The following is a 26,427-nucleotide window of genomic DNA, read 5'->3' as shown; positions in this document are numbered from 1 at the left end:
TGTGGTGGTACACTGTGACTTGTGTGTGTAGCTGAACTACTCCACTGTTTCACCTCTACTGGCTGTGAGTACCCCTGCCTTGCCTGCCTTGACCAGCCCGCCCTTGACCATGCCTTAGTATGCTCCAAGAGAACACCAGGTGCTGCAACTGGAATCATGCAAACATGGATGACCATGTACAAATGTGCAAACCTCTCCTGAAACCTTGTTCATCTGATAACCCTGGCCAGAATGTTAAGGTAGGCATCCCCATTTGTTACCCAAAACCTTGAGCCCCTTCCTGACTGAGCAGCACTTTGAATGGAAACAGCATTACCAATTTACAAGGAATGGAAAAAAATGTGATGGTTACAGAATTTCTGGGGATTTGGGAGACTTGTTCCTAGGACCTTCTCAGTCCATCCTGCAGGAGTTTACAAGACTTTGGATAAGGCTATGGGGTGGCTACCCTTCAATTTTTTTTATTTTTAGTCTCATTGTTAGAACAGTGATTTTTATTTTTTTATTTTTTAATCAACTCAGGCAACACCTGTGACTGAGTTAGAAGGACAAAATGGTTCTCTGTCCACTCTGTGTTGGAACAGGCTCCTTTGGGATCTCCAAAGGAGGGTGTCACTTCTCATGGTCTATTTGCCTCTGTGACATTCAGAATGGGAAACAGATCTCTGGATGCAGTCAGAAACTGCTGAGACTGGGGCATTTCTGGAAGTAATTAATAAAATTTTCAGGCAAAAATAAGGGAGAGACTATTATGTTTGATCATAGGTCTGCTTCTTTACTGCACTGTTGCTTTCATTGTAACAAATCCTCTTAATTAAAGCAAATAACCTCCTGTACCTCCCAAACTATTGGCTACAGTGTCTCTTTTTTAACTCTTTCCTTTTCTATAACCACTACAATAATCTGATTTCTGGCTGCTTCCAGGACTTGGTTAATATTTGCATAAGGTTGTATGTTTTTTCACTCTGGACATACCCAATAAATAAAATGCATGGTTCCTCCCCAGAAGGCATTTTCTCTGCTTGTGAAACCAGAGTTCTGTGAGGTTAAGAAGGCATATTATAGTATGTAATTACAAATACATTCAAATGAAAGGCAATGCTCTGCTTAACTTGCCAAGCTACCTTATGTTCTGCTTGTGCATAGGCTGAGATTTACACCCACGTTCCTTGTAGTTTTGCAGAAAGTACCTGCATGTTGCCATTTAGTACTGCACATAAACAGAGGGAGGGGTGGGTCTGCTACTCCTACATGGAAGGAAAAAATTAGTAATTAGTTCTAATCAAAAGTGAAGAAATGTGGATGTGAAGATAATGAGGAATTTCCCGCACTCCTGCTGGAAATATTAGGGTTAGATATTAAACAGAGTAACTTGCCATTTATATTTGCAGACTGGATTGTAGGTAGCTCCAAGTGAATATTCAGGAGAAGGAAGGCAACTGGTTTCAACAGCTTAATTTAGTGTCTAAATGACATGATAATGCACTGTGTAAGTAGCCTGAAGCCAAGGATGACTTGGTTGCCTCCAGAACCAGAAACAGCATGGCTGTGAAAAAAGGAGCCGTGCATTTAGCCCTGGGAGGAGGCGGCTGTTCAGTACAGCACCATCTATCCCAGCTCTGTCTCTGTTGGAGCCTGAGCAGATAATGTTCTGTGACCCTGTCCTGTATTGCAGTCATACTTGCTCACCTAAAGCAAGAGATCTGAATCATGCAGATACACTTCAGACTGTTTCAATTGTATCCCAAGCCTCATTTTATTCCTGGGTTGTGGAAATCCAGGGCACCGGGGATATTTCTCTGTCTGCTCTGGGGTGCCCTGACCCCCAGGGGAGCACTGACTTTGACCCTTACTCATGGAGAAATGTTTCTAGACTTCAAGATAGACTAGAATCCACAAAAGCGTGGAATAGATAATAGAGAGTAGTGTAGGTGTATCACTTGGTGAGAAATTTAGGTTTTGGGATTTTTAGTATGTTGTGGATGGAAGCAAGATGGAGGGCACAGGGTGTCACCTGGGTTTCTTCTTCATGCTTCTTCTTCCTTCTTCTTCATGGGTTTGGGTGGCATTTTGTAATTGGGCAGAACAGTCCGCATTGCGGGCTCTTTGGGATCAGTTATTGGGTTAAAAGGGAAAATAACCTAGGTGTCAGTTCTTAATTGGATAGTTTAGTCTTAAAAGACCTCGCAACAAGAGATTGTTAGCCATTTTGTGCCTTCTAATGAAAAGCTGCCAAACTCACAGTAGTGAGACTGTTTTACTGATAAGAAGTAATAAACACTTGAGTCCGAACATGAACTACTGTCTCAGGTGCCTTCAATCCAGACCCAGAGAAACCGACAACTGGTACCGCCACACTGGGTGAGTTACACAGGTTGCAACTCTGACAGTATCTCAGGAGTCCCTTTCAAAGTATTTCAAATTTTGGAAGAGGAGCCTGAAGGTCTCACTTAGGGCTGCAAATCATCTCAGACTGTCAAGTGTGTAAGGTTGTAATGGCCTGAAGTATACATGAAGATGTAGCCCATGATATCCACAGTCACGTTACTACATCCCATTACTCATCTTTTCATCAACCTTGGTATGTAGACAAACCTCAGCTCCTCTGGAAATCCAAATGTGTAATAAACTAGGACATGGCCTTGACAAATAGGTAAAAATAACATTTCTTCATCCAGTACACCAGCCATTTATCACGGATGATTGGTAAAGACAGCTGTTCGTATTCTTTTAGTTACTACTCCCAATTTCTGGCAGTAAGTAGGTTTGGTTGCACAGTATGCAAGAAAGAGCCACTCCAGTGTACAAGTAACTATTTTAGAATGACAATTTCATCATGCATTGACAGACAGGGTGTAGACTGGGTATAATATCTTTTCAAAAACTTGCCTGGAGAAAGCAGTAATTCTGCTTGGCTGATAAACTGAAATTCCAGCAAGGAACGGAGCACTTCTATTTCTGATGTCTTTGACCAATTCCAGTAACTAATACTGTTAAAGCACTGAGAACTGCACAGGCAGTAGAGCTGAGGCATAGTCATGAAATGTGTTTCAAAATTATAATGAGGCTTTTATGACTTGCAAAGAGATTTTTACTAGCAAGCTGAAAATATCTACCCAAACCAGTTATAGAAGTTACTTTCCCTCAGTAATCTTCTAGTTTGCATTTTTAATTTTGTAGAACGTTTGCATTAAAAGTTCTCTAACAGACAGTACTTAATGCTGCAATTAAATACAAATCTGTGCTTGCAACAGTCTGTTCTTATGGGAAAGACAGTGTATTTGTGACATTAATTGTGAGCTCAGTATATAACAGAGCAGGAAGGGAACATGGGTTATGAGCAAGATATCTATTTATACAAAAAATATTTGACCCTAATTAAAAAAAATCATAAGAGAAATTCTTTAAAAAAAGTTGCATAATTAGGACTGCACCGTTAAAAGCTATAGCATTACATTTATAATTAAGTAGTACTACAGGCTTATTACAACAGCATCACTGGGTTATGTTTCTTCCAGCTAAAACCAATTGGAGCTTTGTTACTGTCTTCATAGAGAACAAAATTAAGTATGAAATATTGCCACCAATTCCCTGACTTCTTCAAAATCTTGTACCTGTGAAAATTTAATATTGATGGTCAGAAATGACCCCAGAGGGTCAGAAATGAACCCCAGTAATAATGAACTTTGCATAGAATTATGATTCCAAGAATCCTATACATCAAAAACTCTGCAGCTTTGTTTTCTTTCTTTGTAGTTTTTCATATCTTTACAGGCAGCTGTCTGCAGATGGTTTTCCACTGCCACCATTGTTTCTACCAAATTTTCTGTTGGTCTAGGCAATGCACCCTTCATGTGGCTTCTGAGATTTTTTTTTTCTGTGAACAAAACAAATCTACTCCCATTATTATTTAGGAAAACCGGACTTTCAATCCAGAGCTGCAGCAAGATAAGCAGACACTGTTAACAACTTTACTACCTTTGAGCACCTTGATCTTATAGATGAGGGCCAGATTTTTACCCTCAGAGGAAACTGGGAATGACCTTGGCAGCATGTGGAAGTCAGTTTAGCAAAGTATCATTCTCCACTGATGAGTAACAGTAAACACTTGAGGACAGGGTATAGGTACAGATGGATTCTTGATATTTTCTCAGAAGTTTACAATTCGCAAACTTCCAGCTTTAGAGCTTTCATTCATTTCAGCACGTTTAATACTCTTACCCTGTGTGAACTTACCTTACTTCATTTTTAGTTTACAGCCTGACCTTTGAAAGGCTCTATGGCAAGATAAATTATGATATATGAAAAACCACTTTTTAAAAATTTGTTGTCTCTCCCCTTCTTGTACTACAGGGAACAATGAATAATCATTTGCAGTACTTTTTTTCCACTTACAGTCTTACAGCTCAGATATTCCTGATGTGAGAATCAGAGTTGCCCAAAGTTATACATTGGGAAACAGCTTATTTGGCACCATCTTTCTACTACCATGGCTGCCCTCCAAAATTTACTACACATTACACTTCTTAGTCCAACAGTATCATCCTGGATCTTAAGGGTTGAACACACACACATCCTTCAGTCATTACCTGGAATTTACTCATCTGTGCTAAAATACCTTTTATTGTATTCTCAGTTTAAAACTAATGTGAGGCTCTGTTCCTTTAAAAAAAGAACTAGCAGATGTTTAAAACTGCTCTATCACTTTTGTGTTGAATATTGCTACAACTTTTTTTTTCCCTATAGCCTATTTCCTCAAAAGACCCTTTCTTTATCACCTTTCAGTTCTATCTCTGGCAAATGCCTGGCTTTTAACAAGACATTTAAAAAATTTTGTTATTATTGTTATTATTAGCTTTCTGTTATTATTATTATTGTTTAGCTATTGTTATTGTTAGCTTTTATGTTAGCAAGGTGATCCTCTGCATCCATTTTCATCTGGGTCCTCAGAGCTTTCTACATAATTAGCTTGTGTTCTTTGTCTGGATATGAGATAGACTTTTTGAAGCGTGGCACTTGTAGTATTATTAGACAGTGTCCAGAGAAGGGCCAGGAAGATGAAGTCATATGAGGAGCAGCTGAGGTCACTTAGGTTGGTCTAGAGTAAAGATTGAGGGGAGACCTCATTGTGATCTACAGCTTCATTGTGAGTGGACAAGGTGGGGTAGACGCTGATCTCTCCTCTGTGGTGACCAGTGACAGGACCTGAGGGAATGGCCTGAAGCTGTGTCAGGGGAGGTTTAGGTTGGACATTAGGAAAAGGTTCTCTATGCAGAGGGTGTTTGGGCGCTGAAATAGGCTCCCCAGGAAAGTGGTCAGAGCACCAAGACTGACAGAGTTCAAGAAGAGTTTGGACAATGCTCTCAGGCACAGGGTGTGACTCTTTGGGTGTCCTGTGCAGGGCAAGGAGTTGGAATCAGTGATCCTTGTGGGTCTCTTCCATCTCAGGATTCTCTGTGATTCTATGAAGTCTTTGCCTTTGCTTGCCCCAGCTTGCGTCCTCCTGGGCCAGAGGTGCAGCGAGGCAGGCAGCTTCTCCCCAGCGTCCAGTGTGGAGACGAGCGTCGAAAAATGCCAAATCGATCACCAACTCTTCATGGTGTGAAGAGAATTGCAGCATCTCCCGGCTGCCCGGAAAAGAGGAGTGGAGCTTCTCCAGAATGACAACTGCCGTGGCTGACCAAGCACCTTTTAAGATATATACTCCCACCTAGTGGCTCTCTTAGAGTCAGGAAAATGCACGGTCTCCAGCAAATTGAGAAGTTAACTATGGAACTCGCATTTAAAGAACGAGTAAGTAAGATATTTACTAAGTCGATATAACTTCTCAGTAGGTCTAGAAAAGTTGGTTTTGAATTCATATTTCACTGCTGTACCATCTAACCAGAAATCGGGAAGGAACAGTTAAGCTGCATAACACTGATTTTATAGTTAGTACTATAGTTATTACTATAGTATATAGTTGCCTACTATGTAGTTAGTGATTCTTAGCTCAGTTTTTCACCACAGTTTTGGTCGTGTCACTAGGCTTTGTAGGACAGACAATAACTAGATACAGAAAAGCATTTAAAAACCATTCTGTTAGCTGTACTTAGTACCATGAGAAACCTTAAAGAGAAATTGTGGTATTCTGTGTGTGTGTAAGAGACATATATATAAAAATGTGTATATATATAAATGAAAGAAACACCCAAAATTACAGGTAACATTGCTTCAGGCTTTCTTAATTGTGTCTCCAAGCAGAGCACTATATCCCTAATAAAGAAAATTACACAGAAGCACTGTAAGTTGTTCAACTACAATTGGTAGTGACAGTCCAGAGTTTTCTGACTTAAAAGCTAGCTAGCGGCTCACAGCAGCTGGACTGCAAATTTAGAGGATGTGAACTGGATACATCAATGCCTTTTAGGATTCTCAGTATAAGCAGGAATTCAAAGCCAAGTATGAGCAACCTAAAGAAACATTGAACTCTTTCCGCTTTTCAAATTGCTCAAAAGGTATTTTCAATATTTAAATTTAGAAAAAGTAGAATGAAATTGTCTCATCCACTGTTGCACTCAATGTAATTTATTTCCAGAATTTTTTAATATTCAAAAGCTAACGGGATATAAAAGTCTTCAGACTCCCTGATAAACTTCCACCTAATGTCTAGGTCAGATCCAGTATGACCAAAGACTTTAAAGTTTAACACCTATTTGGTTTCTCTGCTGAGATATGCTCTAAGATTTTCACAGAAACTGCCATAAATTCAAGTATTTTTTGGCAATATTTGCAGAGAAATGAAACACTAAGCAGGGACTGTGTCTGAACTTTCCAATCCCTTTGGTGAGGACTGAGACACCAGTGGAGTGACGAAGGAAGCGTGCTTTGTAGTTCTTTGTGCTTCACATCTTTCTGTGAAGAAAACTCTAGTTTCAAGCTTGTTGCGGCAGTAGCCATTTTCTTGCCAATCCTCTTCAATTCCTCCTTCACAGAGGTGAAGAGGATATATCTCTGTTTCAAAATGCTTTTGAAACATCTGCCTATATATCTCTGTTTCAGAATGCTTTTGAAACATATGCCTAAAAAGCAGACTGGAAAGCATTCTGTGATGGTGGAACATCGAAAGACCACAGGGCTGTAGGACAGGATTTTCTGTGTCTCCCTCAGCCCTTCCCTCCTTCCTGTCCTTCCCTCACTTCACTTTCCTGACATTCACCACTTTTTCCACCAACCCTTTGTGGTGTTACTTTTTCAGCAGTTCCCTTCTGCTCCTTCCCTCTCAGGCTTAGCTATATTGTCAGAAAACTGCCATTTTGTTCAGTGATAAAAGGCACGGCTTTTGTTGTGAAGGGCCCAGGTTTTTAGAGAGAACAGAAAGCAATAGTTCTGGATGTAATGAGGGGAAAAACAAGAAAAGAGATTTTATACACTTCGTTAATGCACATTTTACATCACTCCACACTCAGCAATATTGGCTTAAAGTTGATTTAATTCAATTTACATCAGTGCAATTGTTGACATTTGTACTCATCAAAGTGAAGACAGAACTTGCTCCAAGATCCATTTTTTCATCTTCATTGTATATCTTTTAACATTGCGTGTTAAAATCATGCGGCATGTGTCTCGAAGTGGTTTACCAAAAAAGGAAATCTGTATTACATTTTTTTTCTACAGTTGATATTCAGTTCCCCCAAAATGCTCATTTCAGCAATATTAGATCTTGTAATTTTATAATTAAAAAGATTCCAACTTTTTAAGGCAGAAAGCTGAATGACACCAAAACATGCTTTTCAAGGAAAAAGACCCTTTAGGCAGTAGGATGCCTTGTTAGGAGGATCCTAATAAACAAGCACTGCAGTGCTTGATAAACTGAAACCCAAAATAAAATGATTGACTGAAATGAAGTCTTTCCAGACAGCTTACTATAATTAGATTTACAATCATATTATGTCTAGGTTTTCTACAGAGACCTTTGTCTAAACTTCAAAGGATGTCTGGTTCCTTTTAAAGTATTTCTCCTACCTACATATCAAACCTGTCAAAGTGCAGAGAAATACTACATACCCTCTTTTTCTGCTTCAGGCCATAGTAAAATTTACTCTGACTAAAAAAATCTAATGCTTCTATTAAAGTATATTACAACTGCAGTAATATCCCACTCCAGGGATATATATAGTGGGACTTTGCTAGCATTCCAATAAAACAGAAGTTAAATATCAAGGACTTCTGTGTAACAGCTACCTAAAATAACTTAGAAGGAAAAGCACTGTCTGGGGCAGTGCTATAAAATAAAATGTGTAAGAAAAAGACCTCTTTCACATTTTCAAATCTAGCCAAAGGAATCAATGTCATAATCTTGGCAAGACTCGGCCCTCATTCCTCATCCATCAGATTCGTGAGAGTTTCAACTAGACATTAGTGAGGAAATGAACTCAGTGTTTAAAAGAGCTGTATAAAGCTTTGGGGCAAACAGTATATTATTTGCAATTTAAGGTAATTTTCTAACCAGAATTGGTGCCAAATGCTTTTTGGTAAATTATGCTGTAATTCTTGTACAATAATCCCACAATAAGTTTCTGTTTATCAGGTTGGAAAGTTAAACAGCTATGTCCTAAGGTACTGATTCAATAGAGCAATAAAAAAAATAATCCTGTGATAAATACCAAAACATGTTTTGGGCCTGGTTCTTTTTTCCCATTCTTTTCTAAAAATTCATGAAAAACAAGTGAATAAAACTTTCAGGTGTGTAAAATCTCTTCTGAAGTCCTGAAGTTATCCAATATAGTTCTTAATTTAATAAAAAAATATTACATTCCCCTGTAAATTACATCTTACTAGGAAAAAAAAGTAAGCTTAGATTTTATTACGAGTCACAGCAAAATCCAAGAAAAATACAGGTTATAAACAGTTGTTCTCAGTAAAGCCTAATTATAGTGAACAGTCAGATCATCAAAGAAAAGCAGCTCACACCTGTGGGCAAGGGTGCACTGGGAACTCAGATACCCAACTAGCACATGGGGAACAGAGGAAGAAAGGGATCATTAATTTCTTTAGAAAGGCAGGGGTCTTTAGCTCCTATGTTCACCTTTGATGTTTAATAAGAGATTATAAACACGGAATACTTTTCGGTGATTTTAACATTCTCTTTTATTCGTGACATAATGTGAAAAACCTGATTGCAAATTTGTATGTTTTCCTTGAGACCTTCTGCTGTGCTCCAGAAATGGCTGTAACTGGCAACCCATCCAGTAAGGTGTCACTCATATGAAATAGAAAGAAAATGCTGAGGAATTGTGGGTTTGGGTGGGGTTTTTTTTCATCTAAAAGATATTGCCTGCATTCCTTCAGTATTTCCCACCACCAATAACAACTGAGACACATGGAGTTTTCAGCCAGGGAGTGAGCAGTCTCTTAGGTAACAGGGACACACAGCTGCAGTAAAAATGTTACAAACTTTGTTTGACTTAATATACTCCAAACTGATTCCTGTGAGAGGCTTGGTGGCTGATTTAGACGGGGGAGGGGGGAAATAACCAAACAAAAACCAAACAGGCACCTGAAATGAATAGGTGGTGAAATTTAATCTTGAAGGCAATAGCTTTGGTATGTTGGCCATTCAGAACTTTTAAATGGAGACATACCATCTCTAAATTACACCAAGAGTGTAACATGCCATTATAATAAAAGCACAACATGCATTCTCTTTGAAAAAAAAGCTAACTCAAATGACTAAATGTCAGACATGACAATGTGGAAATACTGTGGCAGTACAGATTTAAAGTGAGCTTGCTAAAAGCTCTGGAACATCTTAATAATAAAGATGAATTTACATGTCCTGAAGGTAAAATTTCAGGCATTCTCTGCCTTATTACTAAGTGCAGTTGAACATGTAAACCTTAGGAAAAGGGAAGGGGAGAAGTTTTTGGTGAAAGCATATTGGTTTTGAAAGACTCTAATTGGTTTTGAAAGACTCTAATTTGCTAGATGGGGGAAACGGGCCACAACATTATGATAACAACTTGAAGAACTTGCAAGCTAATCCCTCAAACCGTATTAACCCTGGTACACTTGATGTGTGCCTTGCTACGTGAGCCCTAAGGAGTTGTGGTGGGAGCTCAAGGGCAGGGCCACAACTGCAGAGCCTCCAACCCAGCTGGCTTGGAGTGGCTGCAGTTGTTGTGGAGCTCATGGGGCTCATTTCTAAGAGACGGAAACATTAACTGAGCCAACAGGGACCGAAACCAGACATGTCTTCTCCCAGGCAACCAGAGACAGGACAAGAGAACGTAGCCTTGAGCAGCACCCAGGGGAGGTTTAGGTTGGATTTCTTCACAGAAGGGGTGATCAAATATTGGAATGGAATGTCCAGGGAGGTGATCAACACCATCCCTGTGTAAGACGGAATGCAGCACTTAGTGCCACGGTCTAGTGGACATGATGGTGTTGGGTCTTGGGCTAGATCTGGCTTTTTTTAGAGACCTTTTTGATTCAGTGATACTTCACTTTGGTATTACTTGTCAACACGGACCTGAACAAGACTAAACACTCCCTAAAGAACGAGTGCATGCCAGATCACATCCTAAAGGCCAAAATATGACGCTTCGGAGCAGAAAAAAGCCTCAGGACGCAAAAAAAAAGATAAACCAGCCCGTTTCTGAAACCGGCAAGGGGGGGCTCACGCACCGGCACCCATTTGCCATGCAGCGGGAATGGAACGCCACCCATTTGCCATGCAGCGGGAATGGAACGCCGGGGCGCTGAGGCGGCGGCGCCGCGCGCACGCCCTGAGGGCGGGAGCAGCGCGCGCCGTCCCAACGGCTCCAGCGGCGGCTGAGGCGCGCGCGCGCCGGGCACGTCCCCCCTCGCCCAACCGTCGCCCGCTTTAAAGAGCTCTCGCGTGCCGGGCACGTTTGCCCCGCTGCTATTGGCTGGCGCCGCCTGTCAATTGTATCCGTGCCCGCCCTCCGCGCCCGCTGATTGGCCGGGCGGGTTGAGAGAGAGGGAAACCCCATGCGTGCCCGCGGGGCCGGGCGCATGAGGCGGTGACAGCGCCGGCGGCTGGGCGGCGCTCTGTGGCGTTCGGCTCCCGACGGGACAGCGGGGAGTCATGCCCTGGCCTCGTCTGCCTGGCGATAGTGGTGGGTTCGGGTCTTTGCCGTGCCGTGGGTAAAGGCGGAGGCAGCGCGATGAGGGATGAAGCGGTGTGGAGAAAGTGCGAGTCGGAGGGAGTAGCGCAGAGAGAACCGGGGCGGGGGAGTGTGTGTGTGGGGGGGTGTTGAGTTTATTGTCTTCCCTTACTGTCCCACATGCAGCCGTGCCTCCTCGCGTCCGTGGCCTTTGTGTCCGGGGCGTGCCCGAGGCTGGCTTGCTTCTGCCTGGGCCTGTTGCAGCTCCTCAGGTCCGCTTCGCCCCTTTGAGCTCCCGCGGTGCCAGTCTGGTGCCCGCTTGCTGCCCTTACAGGTAACGACGACAAAGGGAAAATCAGTTTGCCTCTCCCTCGCTCCAGCTTCGTTGTCGTCTCCATACCTTGTTGGGCCTGAAGCTGCTGAAAGATTTTCTAATTATGGAATCACTGTGCAGCTTGTAGGCTGTGAAACACAGTAAATGTAATTCACTTGCTGAAAGGAGATGGGACACCATTTCCAGCAGATGGGAGCCGTGCTGTTTTCGCTCGTGCCTGTGGGGGATTTTTTTTTTTTTTTTTTTTGTGCTTTGCCCAGCTGCTTTCTGGAATCTCATTTTGATGAAGCTGGGAGTTCTGTTAAAATTTGGCTTTTTTAGTTTGGCCCTGTCACAGATACAGTTTAAACTCCTTGAGAATGGTTGCTTGCATGGATTCCTGCCCCAAAGTGAATACTGGCTGGAGGAAAAGACAAAAAAATAAATCCCCACCAAAAGTCTTTTTTTCCTAGTGGGGCAAAAAATCACTGCTAACACTATTCTGATTGAAGGATTTGTGGGGTCTGTCGTGTGAAGGCTGTTGTGAAAAAAAAAATGCACTTAGAAATAGTAATGACACTGATTCAAAGCACATTTGAAATGATAAAGCTCGGGTAGGATGGGGGGGATAAGCTGCCGCCCCATCTCTCAGTAGTAATATCATTGTATAATATCCATAAATGTAGTAGGGAACAGGCACTTCATCACTCCATAAATTTGGTCTGCAATATATTTAAAAACTTCAGTTTTGTTAAGGAAGTAGTAGTGGGTTGCCAAGAAATGTTTGTGTGAACTTTAAGCTGTTTTAAAATGTTTTTCTTACAAAAAGTAAACTGTTGAAGTCTCAGGATATTGTCTTTTGGAGCCTGAGCCTGAAAATGAAGAAAGCTGAAAATGTAAGGGGCACTGAAGAACAAACAGTGGTAGCTTTATTTTTCTGGTGATGATTTTTGGACAGCATTTCTCGAGAAGTGGCATAGCACTTGGAAATGGCATTTGGACAAAGGATTGAAGTGATGAAAAAGATTGCTTGCCTAAGCAGACCTGAGGGCAGGTAATTTTGGGAAAAGAATAAATAAATTGCAGAAGGAAAAAGAGGCAATGAAAGAAAATGTGACTTGAGATTTTTTTATTGGCTTGACTAGTAAAATTGGTAACTGCCAAGTGGTGTGGTTGTTTTTCATCACCTGGGTGACAGAAACCTAAAGCTGTTGGGTGAGATCTTGGCATGCCAGAGAAATAGGAGATATTTCAGCAACCATATCGATAAGGTTTAGTTTCTGAAATTGTGAAAATGGATAAAGCCATGAAAATAGAGATCGCAGAGGTGGGATTATTTCAAACCTTTAGTTTTGCCAGGCTGTTCTGCCTAATGTTATTTTATATTATTATTAACAAAATTATTTATGTTCATGAGTTCTTTGACTTCTTTATAGTAACTGGGCATGGACCTAAGGTGTTCCTCTAGTGTTTTAGTACTAAAATACAGTTTTGAAATAGTTGGCCTTTTATAAAATGTAGTAATTAGAAAATGGAACTTGTCACCTGGAGTAGCTTATTGGTCCCTTACACAACTGGGATGACATGGTTTATGAAAGAATTCATTCTTCTACTTGAAGGGCAGCATGCTTAAAAATAGTTGTGCTACTTACGTTGTGCTAGCCGCGATAGCACTTAAGAGAGTTTGAGTGTAGATCACGTAATAATCTATTGCATTACCAATTTCTGTAGCTGGGAAAAGTTCCAGATTATCCCAGCTACAGAACAATGGTCTGAAAGCAAGGACACAGGTGATAGTGGCTGGATGTAGGATTGAAGCTTCATGCTAAACAAAGTTGCAGTAAATAGGCAAGTAGAGCCTGAGTGGTTTTTCTGTATTTTGGTAGCTTCTGTATGCACATAACAACTTAGAATTTGCTGAACTGGAATATTTGCGATATTCTGTTGAAGCTGTTGCAGATATGCATGAGGAGAATAAAGCTGCAGCAAATGGATGCGGCAAGATCCGAAGTGGTGCTCAAAATGGGGCAGCTTTACTTGCCCTAATGGAGAAGACTGGATACAGCATGGTTCAGCAAAATGGGCAAAGAAAATTTGGTGGTCCTCCACCAGGTAAGCATTTCTTTTGAGACTGAAAATTGGTGTATCCTCATGTTATCTTGACAGTGACCAGTAGTAGAAGCTTAAGGAAACAGTCTAAGAAATACGACATGTATGGGGAGGGTCCTGATGTGCTTCACAGTTTCCAGCAATTTAAGATCTCTTGAGCTAGACTGTGGAAAGTTTGCTTTTGGTGGACTTAAAAATCACACCTTTAAAACTGCCTGAAATTCACAGGTAGCACAACAGATGGGGAGTTCACGAAGCCAGCTGTGTTCCATAGGCCTGAGAACATGCTTCAAAACATTTAGGGACACAGAAGGGAAAAACAAGTTGGGGACAGAGGCCTAACCTACTTAGTGTCTTCTCTTACACCTTACCACTTGCATTGGCCAAAGCATTTTTTCTTTGAGCTGTTGTTCTTTGAGAGAGCACCAGTGAAGATGAACTCATTTTGTTTCAGAGTTGACGACAAAATATTTCTTTTATTTTGTATAATTTTTCCAGTGTTGCTGACATCAGCAGTGTACAAGAATTTTGCTACTAAGCCTGGTTATATGACATGGAATACAGTAGCTCTTCTTTCTACATCAGATTATGCACTTAGACAAGCAGAAAGAAGGAAAATTTGTTGTGCTGCTCTTTCAGTTCATTCTCACTTGTGGCCTGTGATCCTGTGTCTTTATAAGTTATGCTCATGAGCTTTAACTTTATTTACTCATTGCTGTATGGAGTTTAAGCTAGAGCTGCATCAAAATTATTGCTCTGGAAGTTTTTCTGTCTTACATTTTGTCCGTACTTTCACTAAGCCTATATAAAATAGCAAAAGGAAGCCCTGTGAAACTCTTGAGAATGGCACAGGAAAAAGAACTGCAGGACATCACTAACTGCAGCCTGTTCTTATATTTCTATACATATTTTAATTAATAATGACATCTTTTACTTAATAATGTGTTTTAATTAGAGCATTAGATGGTATCAAGTGTGTTTGTTTAGCAAAGTTAATTTTATTAATATTTTCTGAAACTAGATGGGTTTGACAAAGTATCTCTTCCATCAGTCTGTGTATTGACATTAGCTATATATCTTCAAATCTTCATGTATTTGCATAGGACATTGAAAATGCTTTTTTTTTTTTAAGTTGGCAATTACTCTGAGTTACTATAAATGGCTGTAGGCCAGGTGAGGCTTAAGTGTTTGAGATTAGGAAATTACGGTATCTTTATAAATGAAGGGTTTTACTTTGAATTTTCCTTGTTTAAGATGTGATTTCTATAAGCTTGTATTGCTGTCAAAGGATAACCTCACTGTCAGCTCGTTCTCAGCAGATGTGGCTGAAAATTGCCCTAAAAATGTACAGGTTTTTACCTGCCACAGGTCTTGTTTAGTGTATGCCACTTGTGAAAAATTATCTGTACAGCGCTTAAAAAAAAATAAAGTGAATTTTCATAGTTTTATGTCTGCTGCCATCTAAGCAGTGGGCTCAGTGATGTCACTAGGCATGTGAGTCATTAGGATTACATGGAAGTTTAGGACAGCATGGACACTAACAGTGGGAGGATTATGTCTAATGTTGATTGAGCTGCTGCAAAAATAGGAGTCCCATTTTCTGTCATCCAGCAGTGAATCAGGTACCTGGTCAAGGAAGCTCTGTCAGCTGCTTGTGGAATGCTTTTGACTAACTTTCCATGTTTGCTCTGCTAAGTACATGTCCCTCATTGGCAAATGTGGCGCAGAGCAGTTTTCTTTAGTCAGGAGGCTAATTCCAGTTGGCAGTAATGTGCTGTGCTGCTGGGTTAGTATGCAGCTTTAAAATTAGAAGGGGGGTGGTTTGTGTGGTGAGTGGCTTTTGCTTATTGAGAATCACTGTTCAGTCAGTTACTGGGCTGAGAAGGATGATGAAAGTTTATCTAGTTAATAAATAAATAAAGATTGTTGTTTAATTTCATTATTCCTGCACATTTTTTTTCCTCTACTGAGGTGTGCAGTTGCCTTTGTCTTTGGAGCTCCTAAATGGTGTACAGTTGGTTTTTTGTTTTTATGTGGGAAGGGACTGCCATGGTATGAGTGATGGCAGCACTAGCCTGCAAATGGTGTTAGCTGCCATGTCCAGTCAGACCTCAGCTGAAGTGGTCAGAGATGTTTATAAAGGTGAAAATGATAAAAATGTGGAATGCTGTGCCAAGCTTTTTCCTAGTTAAGTCTTGGCAGTGTGACTCCAAAATGCACGTCAGTTCTGATGCTTTGGTAGCTTCCCTGTGTGCCATGTAGTTCTTTCTGTACAGTTTATAGATGAAAAACGATTTTGTGAGAAGGCAAAAATCTTTCAATTCTGTTAATTTTTTTCAAAAGTAAATTACAGGCTCTCTGACAATGCATTAAGGGAAAAGTGTTAATTACAAAATCATCTAAATACAATTTATTCTGAACTTCAATCTGAAGTACATTATTTAATTATCTTCTTGTCTTAACTTGTCAAGAGTAATTTTTTCTTCACCTTGCCTGATGCTTTGTCATTTCATACTAGTATTTAAGTTTTGTGTTAGTTTTTTCTACCATCTTTGTACTCCTTGCTTTTTCTCCTGTAGAAAACCTTCCTCATCAAAACCTTTAGAAAAAGCTTTTAGTCATGATTTGAATGTCTGCCTTTGAACCTTCTGACTTGTTAGTCTAATCTAAAAAAAGAAACAAAGCCAAACAAACCTTTTAAAATTATTTTTTTATTATTTTGGGCAAATGGAGTGGTGCATTTGAAGACTGTAACTCCATAATATGAAATGCATAAGTACACTATTACATTATCTGTTGAACATATCTTTCAGTATATATGGCAGAGATATGAAGGAATGTTTAAATGTCCTTGGCTTAAGGAGAGGAGCATAGATGTTCTGCAGCTTTGGGATGTCAACCAAAGACTGACTTGTTCTGTGGAAAATTATTTTGCTGCCTTTTTTCCTATCATCCACTGCTGCCTGTGAAAACTGTGGTCTGTTTATAGAGTAAAAGTGTTCCATCTTTTTGGCTGTTGCAGAAAGTTTGGCTCTTTTTTTCTTAGAGAGTCCAGTTTTATTGGATGAGTGAAGGTGGAAGCAAAATGTTTGGACTTGTTGAATAATGTCAAGGAAGAAAAAAAGTTCTGCACTGGGGACCTTCGTGAAATTTATAAAAATATGGGGGCAAGAAGTGCAGAGAAACATTTTGTAACTTTAAAGCATTGTGGTAGAAAGTAAAACCAAAGTTCTTACCTAGGTATCTTTCTTAGGTTTATCAGTTTTATTAATAACTGAAATAAAATTGTAAGAAGCATAAAATGATTGAAATAGAGACTCTTGGTAAGCCTGTCAGTGTTTTGGATGAACAGTTTCAGTGTGTTGTCATACAGATTCCATTGGAAAAAAGCCTAGAAGATGGAATTGAAAGAAATGCAAACTATGGGTTTCTGGCATTTTTTAAAATTTAAACATAAAAGAAATAAGACATAATAAAATGTGCTAGTTTTCCGCTGAGACCAAAAATATATAATTCCCACATTCAAACTGGATGTGGCAGAAATGTGCATTTGTACTAAGATTGCTGTTGGACAATTTATTTCAAGGTTGGGAAGGTCCTCCACCACCTCGTGGCTGTGAAGTTTTTGTGGGTAAGATTCCTCGTGATATGTATGAAGATGAGCTAGTTCCTGTTTTCGAGAGAGCCGGGAAGATCTATGAGCTCAGACTGATGATGGAATTCAGTGGTGAGAACCGAGGCTATGCTTTTGTGATGTACACCACTAAAGAGGAAGCCCAGCTGGCCATCAAGATTCTTAATAATTATGAAATTCGTCCAGGGAAGTTTATTGGTGTCTGCGTAAGCTTGGACAACTGCAGATTGTTTATTGGAGCAATTCCTAAAGATAAGAAGAAAGAAGAAATACTGAATGAAATGAAAAAAGTTACAGAAGGAGTGGTGGATGTCATTGTTTATCCAAATGCCACTGACAAAACTAAAAATCGTGGCTTTGCCTTTGTAGAATATGAATCTCACAGAGCAGCTGCAATGGCTAGAAGACGACTGATCCCAGGTAAAACTGTTTGTAATTAAACTGAGTTTTTATGGAGAGTATCTATTTCCATATTGTGGGGGATGAGATGGTGGATCATTTCTGTTTTCCATTCTGTAAGGTGTTTTGAGAGTTACAAAACTGCAGTATTGCCTTTTGGCTAAGGGTGATTTTTATTTTTTATGTTCTGTAGTTGTGGGGGGTTTTTTGACTTATTTTTTTAGGAAGCTGTAATTTAGGTAGTTCTGACAATTAAAAAATAGACATCAGTTTTATGTAATTTAGGTATTTATGCCAATATGTATTTGCATGGGCACACATTCAGTTTTCATTTACGTGCACAAGGCTCTGCATTCAAATTCTCTTAAAAGTTAGCTTAGAAAGCAAAATGCCTTGAATGTGCCTTGTATTTTCTGTGGGTTGTCATGAGTAATTTTATTTTCATCACTGTGAAATACACGAATGTTTCATATTTAAAAAAAAAGGTAGGTCTTCAATATTTTATTAGAAAAGAACTTTGAAAGAAAAAATATGCAAAAGTATGTACAATATACAAAATATCAATTATATAATAAGTATCAATATAATACTTGTAATAATATGTAATATATTCAACATGTAATAGGTATATTTTATATAAATATCTGCAAAGTGGTGGGTGAAATACCTCCAGATCACTGAATGGAAACTAAACCAGTATGATGTGTGAAATGATGGGTTGACATGAGTAACAAAGCAGGTTTGGTTTTTTTCTTTTAGTTTGAGTTCTGGCATCTGCTGCAACATAGAGTAAGGGCTGTGCTGAAGCTGTACATTGAGATTACTAGTTCCAGGTGTTGCCCATGCTTTTTGAAGTGGTGGTATTATTGAAGAGGCTGTGTTTAGTAGCTTTTTAAATACATTACTTTCGTCTCCTTTTGTGTGTCTCTATGTGCATGCCACAAAGTCTTTTGTTTTGACAGCTTATGATGCTTAATGAACCCAAAGGTAATAGAGCACTTGTCACTTTTGCAGAGTCTCATTTACTTTAACAATTTCAGGTAAATTTAGTAGATGTAGGCAACAAAACCCAGTTTCTAGTGGCATGCATCGCATTTTCTTTTTGTAGAGATAGGTGATAAGAATGATTCTGCTTTCCTTTGCATGTTTCTTATTTATATAAAGGTGATAAGAATGATTCTGCTTTCCTTTGCATGTTTCTTATTTATATAATGCTTCTTTGCTGTAGGAACGTTCCAGCCCTGGGGTCATACTATTCAAGTAGACTGGGCAGATCCCGAGAAAGTAGTTGATGAAGAAACTATGCAGAGAGTCAAAGTATTGTATGTGAGAAATTTAATGATATCTACTACAGAGGACAAAATTAAAGCTGAATTTAACAAATTCAAGCCAGGAGTAGTTGAACGTGTAAAGAAGTTGAGGGACTATGCTTTTGTTCATTTTTTCCACCGTGAAGATGCAGTTGCTGCTATGTCTATAATGAATGGAAAGTGCATTGATGGAGCCAGCATTGAGGTAACACTGGCAAAGCCAGTTAACAAAGAAAGTTCTTGGAAGCAACATTTTAATGGTCAGATAAGTCCCAGTTCTGAAAACCTCTTAGGGTTTCCTAACAAAGAAGATGCTACTCAAAAATCCTTGGGGAAACCAGCAAGTCTTTCAGTTCGCCTGAATGGTCAGCACAGTCCAAGCCCTCCTGAAGTTGAAAGAAGTACATATCCCATTTTTCCAGGAATAAAGCTTACTCCAATTAGCATGTATTCTTTAAAGCTGAGTCACTTCAGTTCTGCAGTAATGCATCTGGATTATTTTTGCCATAAAAATAGCTGGGCACCACCAGAATACTGCTTGTATTCAACCACAAGTCAGGATGGGAAAATACTCTTGGTGTACAAGGTGCTTATTTCTAGTATTGCAGATGATTCCCAGAGTTATTTCATGCCAGAAAAACTCTGTACAACAGTAGAAGATGCAAAGGAATTGGCAGCGCAGTTCACACTTTTACATCTAGGTAAGCATAAACATTTTTGAATATCTATGAAGAACTGGAGCTAGAAAAGTTACTTTTGAATGGTTCTTGGTGCACGTTTGTTTTGTGTAAAGTAGTCTACAAAAGACTTGGTTCTTGTGTCACATGAGTCTGGACCATTAGATGAGAGCACTGAGAAAACACTGTAAGTGTCTAAACAGTCCAATGCCAGGGTAATTTTTGCTTACATTTATCTACTGGAATGATGTATAAGGAAGAATTAGATGACATGTAAGTAACTTAGGTTTAAGGTCATCTGTGAGATGATTACAGTGCTGAAAATTTATTTGAAAGTCTGTGTTCTAGCATCTTCATTTATATATGTTGCATTTTTTAAAAATCAGTATGCAACTACCAGAAGAGGAAAGTTTTTATATTATAAAATTGGGCGGGGGGTGGGATTTTTTTTTTCCTTTGGGTTTTTTCCCTCACCTCTTCTAATTTTGCGGAATTGGAAAAATGATTGCAGTACACTGTTAAAATAGTGTTGCCATTCTTCCTAATACTGCTACTTAGCACTTGTTCTTCAAGTCTCTTGAGATGTATGTAGGCTGTGGTGAGGTTTCTCCTTTGGATGAGTTCATAGCAGACTTACTTCAGGCTTGACTGATGCCCTTTTTTTTGCAATGCATGACTAAAATGTAAACAAGCTTTTTTTCTTGCTTACATTCTTTCTTCTTGGGTTTGGATTTGGCATGGCCAAAAGGTCTTCAAGGAAGCACAAAGCCGTATACATTGTGTCCACTTCAGCAGTCCTGTGCTTGGTTTACATTAGTCGGACACCTCTAGAAGGTGATGCTTTCAGATGGCCAAAGTGATTTTGAATAACAAATGGCTAAGTATCTGTGTCTGGTTTTGTACACACAGCATTTGACTACTTGAGTGTCTGTTTCCATATTTTTCTAGCTAGGAAAATTAGGCCCACACCTTTATAGCCCATGTAATCCAAACACAAACATAAAAAGGGTACTAAATTCAAAATAGTGGTGTAAGGCTCTTCTTAAAAGAAGAATAAAGACAGTTGCAGGTTTTGTGCTTGACCATATGTACCTGCCCAGTTTGCTTCTTTCATTACCTAAAGTTATTTTCTCTCCTGTACTTCTCTGGGAAAGAATCAAGGGAACAATTAAAGTTAGATTAAGAGTAATTATTCACAGCTGTGGGCAAATCCTGAATGCAGACTATTTTAAAAAAATGAAGAAAGTCTGTGTTGAGATTTTTATCTCCTCAGTTATAATTACAAATGCTGTAGGGAAAATGTTTTAAAATGGATTAAAATTAATAGTATTCTGAAGCTTTTTAGCACTTGATTGTGCCATACTATCACAGTTAATGTGAATTGGTATTTAGCAGAGTTCCCAAATACCAGGTTTGCTTTTTACAGCTGTCTACCTATGGCCTAGTGCTGGTAATGCTGCCTTGTTATCTTTGAATGACACTTTTTTTTTTCTTTTGATGGTCTCTGTGCATTCTGGTTTGTGAGGATTTGGGCCTGCAAAGAGCATACAGAGCTCTGATTTGAAGCAAACGTACAAGGCTGACTTTTGAAAGATAAACATCTTTCATATTGATTAAAAAACCCCTTTTTGATGTTGGCATTGTTGTGATGCTGAAACATAGCCCTAGGGAGTGTAAAAGTACAATTTATTTTCCCTATCTAATCTAAAGAAGTTGTGTCTTTTCCAGTTCAATATATATTCTCTGTTGAAAGAAATATCTACAGATAAAGACGATTTGCTAGATGTGACAGAGTCCTTCCTTCTCATGGAAGTGTTGAATGATGCTGATGCTGCTGATGGATGTATGGATTGTGGTTTTTCTTTGGGGTTTGGGGGTTTTGTCTGGGGTTGTTTTTTTGATAACTAGCAAAGATTTGAGAAAATTCTGAGTGTGTTTCTTGGAAGCAACTTAACTATAAACATGAGTACACAAAGATGACATGACATAGGGACTAATTCTTTCTGGTAAGTAACTTCTCGTACAGGAACCTTAATTTTGGCCACTTAATTTTTGATGATGTGTACAGGTTGGGTTTTGCTGTTATTTTTCTTTTTAAAGCATATAGCTGTTCTAAGGTAAGTAAATGAGAAAGGGCTGCTTTGATTAATAATCTCAAGGCATTCTGGCTTTTTTTGGTTTGTTTGTTTTGTTGTTGTTGTTGTTGCTGTGGTATGTATTTCTGTATTTCCTTTCACACATTACAGAATACTTGGTTTTTACACAAGTTTATATAGTACTGGTACCCAGCAGTCCTGAGCAGATAGCAGTACAACAACTAACCACTTGGTGTCACCTGAATATTTTGAAAATGATGGTTTTTAGAAAACACAGAAAACTATGCTGTCAGGGAAAGATTATTAAGCTATATGTTAATGTTACTAGATAAGTCACCAACACATCAAGGGAGTGAAAACACTCAGGCTTGGCTAAATGTGTGAGAATCACATGTCTGGGTGTCCATTTCTGAGAGAGGGAGCAGAGCTATATGTTGAAATTTCAGAAGGTGAATGTTGTCAGAGGGAGCAGTGAGGAGATAGGGAAGGAAATAGGGAAACACCTGAATGTCCTGTAGAAGAATTAATACTTCTACCATTACCTATTTCTCGTCCTTAAGATAACACTGTCTATAGCAAAGGCTGAGTCTTGGGAAATTCCCTACTGAGTTTGACTTAAGGGTGATGGGGTAAAATGGGAGTTTCAGCCAGGTTTTAAATGGGTATTCCACTATAGGGTGTTCTTTGCACTTTCATATGTGCTATTTCATGCTGCGTCTCCCTGAGACACAATTTATGAAATTATCTTTCTAGGTAGAATATTTTAAAGTATTTATAAGAAAAATACACTGATAAATCTTCAAGGAAAAGCCTTTTAATAACTAACTATAGTACATAAATAATAGTTTCCTTCCAGTTCCCCTCATATAAATTTTATAGTAAATGGTACTTAAATAGGTGGAGCAGGCATTGTATCTTACTACCATGAATTCCCTTGTTTAAACGTATTAAATACTGCATGCAGTAGCAATTTACAAGTCATGGATAAAATTTTTATAAGCTAGTTCAAGAGTCTGTGTTTAGCATCTGTGTCTCAGAACAAATGTATCTCCAGATTGCTCTTCTAGATTTTGGACATCAAACCTAAAGGTCAAGTGAGATGGTTTTCATGTTTTGTTGTAGGAATTTTCTTTACTTAAACATTGCCTTGGTTTGCTTTATCAAAGTTAATTATATTGCTCTTGGAACAATCAACAGCCACAAATTGTTGGATGTTTGAAAACATACAGAAGTTGCTGGCTTTGTTTAGCAAATACAGATGATTAGTGGTAATTGATGGTTTGGAGGTTTTTTGTGATCTTTAGAAAGGCTCAGAATGTAGTATAAGAAGTTTTTTAACAGTATGAATTTAGAACTGAAATACTTATCAGATGACTTACACATAATGGTTTTTCTTACAGCCCCTGAGCAAGCATATATAACATTGCTGTCCCTGAATGCAGCATGGTGGGATAGTAAAGGTGAGTAAGCCTCTCAGGATTGTTTGTTGTGGCTTTTTCCCCTCTCAGTGACATTGTCTTAGCTGCACTGTTTGCACTCTTTGTTAGAGAAGTTGTACTGAACTCACAGACACAGCTCTAAGGTGGCTTGTAGGGATTCTCTGTTGCTTTTTCCAAAGGAGACCATACCTCTCCTGGACCTGCTGATGGATCACACAGTCGGATGTTCTCATTGGCTGTGCAGCACAAAGAAGGTTATGGTTTTTATTTCTAAAATGACTCTGAGTAATTTTTCAGTCATTTCTTAATTATTTGCCTTTCCTGCTTGGGTTTAACTTTATGTACAGAAGTAGGAGCTATTTCTACTCTGGATGCTTGGAGGACTATTTTTTGGCTACTCAGTTTCATGTAAAAGAGACTATTGTCTCCTCTGATTTTTTTTTTTTTTAATATGCTATTGTGGATGAATTTAAGTGTGTATATCTGTTACTTCTGAGGCCTCCCTCTTTTTTTTTTGGAGTGCCATGAGAATGATTTTTGAAAGCTCACAAGGCAGTTTGAAAATGGCATTAAATCCATGCTCTGTGTTAACTTTACTGCTGGAAGCTTCTAATCTCAGGCACTCAGAACATTTCCCAAAGGTTCAGTTATTTTTTGGCTGCTAATAACGGATAGGGAACAGAGATTTTGTAAATCTTGGTCTATGTAAGAGAACTTGGAGAAGAGTAAGTTAGACAGATACAACAACACTGGACTTTATTTATCTGTGAAATAAACTTGTCTGCCTTCCATAGAGACAGTCACTTCAAAACAAGATATAATTAACATGTTTTTTCCTACTCCACTGATGCTCACAATGAGGTTGGTTTTTGCCTCTGCAGTGTACATCAGGCAGAACTTGGTACTTGGTTGATGTAGACTGGTCTAAAGTGGTAAATATGCAATATGAATGACTGCTGCTATGATCCATGTATAACGTATGTAGATAATACAGCTCAGAGCAATGACCTGATATGCACTTGAGGGTTGTCTGCATTAATATTTTGCATTCAGTGAAGGTGAAACAAAGGGTTATTATTTTGAAGTTCAGTTAAAAGTTGTGTGTGTGTATATATATGATGAGAAAATGCATTCAGTACTGAAGAATGGGGTCTCTTAAAACTGTAAGGCTCTCAGGAAAAAAACCCCTTTGAGCATTTGACTAAACAGTTTCTTAATTATTTTGAGTTAGTGTTAGTGCTGCAGAGGAGAGGAGAAGAGCACAGCATTGGTATAAGACTGTGAATGCTTTCATTACACCATTATCTTAATAGTTAAGTCCATCTTGAAATTGATAATGTAGTATGTTTGCTGAAATTGAAGTCTCTTTCCTCCCCCTCTCTTTCCACAGCCAACTGTACACCCTACTTGGTTTGAATATCCCTGAAGAAGAGGAGTTTGGAATTTATTGCTTTGGATCTTGTAATGAAAAGAAAAAGAACACCCCACTGATACATAATTACTGGAAATTCACATTCCATGTTTATTGATGAATAATTCTTCAAAGTGTGTGTATTAAGCATTTCAATTTAAAGATTAGTGAAATTGAATGTTAAATTGTTTTGGTTAGTTTGATTAAATTTGGGTTTTAAAATATAATTTGTTTAAAAGATTTTTATTACCTGTAATAGTCTATACAACAGTAATTTATATTTAGTGTTGAAACAATTTGCCACAATTCCTATTCTTGTATTTTCACACAGAATTTTTTCAGCTTCTATTGTATGTAATAAATCTTAAACAAATATTAAAAAATCCCACCAGCAAAAGAGTGAACGCCGTTCTAGCAATCATAAACATGCATAATACGAGACTTAAATACCATCTGCAAGTTTGCTTCCATTAACTTGATGCAAAATTTAATAGGAAGAACATGTCCAATAAAATCTTTGCTTCTGATCTAGCAGTACAGCAATGGAAAACTGGTATTTCGAAGGACTTTACGTGAATGAACCATCAGGCTACATTGCTGTAGTCATAACACTGAGGTTCAATACCTTAGTTAATTCTTGGAGACAAAAACAGGCAAAAAAAAATCTTGACAGATACAGATTACATGTGCTTTTATGTACAGCTCACTAGGTTGTGTTTCCTGTTGTTAGCACCTCCCTGTTGGGACAAACGTGTGCTTTCGTATTCAGAAAGGCCTTACTTTTATCCAGGCTGTCCCTTGAAACCAGCACCTGTGCTTGCCTGTGGTAGCCATGCGGAACAGCAGCTTGCTCACTTTCTAATCAGGCCGTGTTCTTCTTAAAAAACATTGTTTAGCATTAAACTGAAAATAGTTTTTGATTTTTAAAATCAGATATATGTAATTCATTTTGAGTGAGCCATCTTTATTTTTATTGTGACTATTTTGGCATTTCTCAGTCAAGTGCTTTATTTATTGAATGACAAAACAACCTTTTTTTAACCTTCTTAACAATCTGAAACTAATACTGTAGACCATTCTTATTTTTGGAATTTTATACATAGTTTCAGTTCATTGACAAGAAATGGACCAGGTGGTTAAAATGTCTAAGGACCTCACCTATGCAAGTACTGTTTGTAAGCTGTTGTATCTGAAAATTGTTTGTCAGAAAGGAATATTATGTAGACAGAAAACAATGCAATGGAAAGATTTCAAGTTGAATAATTTCTCTTAAAAGCAATCAACTGTTGTGGTCCACTATATATTTTGGTTCAGTGTATTTCATCACCATATTAAATTGTCCTTTTTGCTGTTAATTTAGGTGCAGTTACAGCAGTTTCATTTTATTTGCATTTGATATTAGCTACATCATAATTCTTTTACATGTTGCAATTTCTAATGTTGAAATAATGTGTTTGACTTCTGTACACGAATTAACATTTATATTAAATTTATGCTGTTCATACTTGGTGTGTGTAAAAGAAAAATAAATTATTATTGTAGACATGATACTTCACAAACTTACTTTGCAGGATTCACTTTGCTTTCTGTAATAATGAGCTTTGGCCAGAGCTCCAGTGCTTTGCTGAACAAAAGGAAGGGTGATTAAGGGGCTGAGTGAAGACTTAAAAAAGAAAATTTTTGGAAGGCAAGTTAGTTGATTGGCTTTTATCACACGTGAATGTTGTTAAAAAGTTAGGATTTCCTAAACAAACTCATGAGGAAAGGCAACAGGGAACTTGTTTAATCCATATTTAAACCAAGTGGTTCCTAAGGCCAAGAGAAAAGTCAGTTTCAGATAGAATGATACAGTATAAGGCTGATAAGACACAGGGTTGGTAATTTAAAAGTATTTTCCTGGCAGCCTGAGAATTCTAGTCTACAGACTGCTA

The 26,427-nt window shown here is 38.6% G+C and overlaps 1 protein-coding gene across 2 annotated transcripts; it reads left to right on the top strand.

Annotated features, from left to right (window-relative positions):
* Window positions 1–10,883: 10,883 nt before the first annotated feature.
* RBM46 (RNA binding motif protein 46) lies at window positions 10,884–25,165 on the top strand. 2 transcript variants are annotated; one of them, XM_038135595.1, is made up of 7 exons: window positions 11,000–11,120; window positions 12,380–12,475; window positions 13,372–13,533; window positions 17,117–17,584; window positions 18,792–19,574; window positions 23,047–23,106; window positions 24,476–25,165. In XM_038135595.1, exons 3-7 carry the CDS (start codon window positions 13,383–13,385, stop codon window positions 24,499–24,501), a joined length of 1,488 nt encoding a protein of 495 aa, XP_037991523.1. In that variant the 5' UTR covers window positions 11,000–11,120; window positions 12,380–12,475; window positions 13,372–13,382; the 3' UTR covers window positions 24,502–25,165. The 2 variants fall into 2 exon arrangements, with proteins under 2 accessions (XP_037991522.1, XP_037991523.1); XM_038135594.1 differs by lacking the exon at window positions 12,380–12,475 and having other exon boundaries at window positions 10,884–11,120.
* The last annotated feature ends 1,262 nt before the right edge of the window (window positions 25,166–26,427 follow it).

Source organism: Motacilla alba, chromosome 4 (genome assembly GCF_015832195.1).
Source record: "Motacilla alba alba isolate MOTALB_02 chromosome 4, Motacilla_alba_V1.0_pri, whole genome shotgun sequence".
Lineage (NCBI taxonomy): Eukaryota > Metazoa > Chordata > Aves > Passeriformes > Motacillidae > Motacilla > Motacilla alba.
The sequence above is the reverse complement of the archived record's forward strand: the minus strand, read 5'-3'. Positions and strand labels throughout refer to the sequence as shown.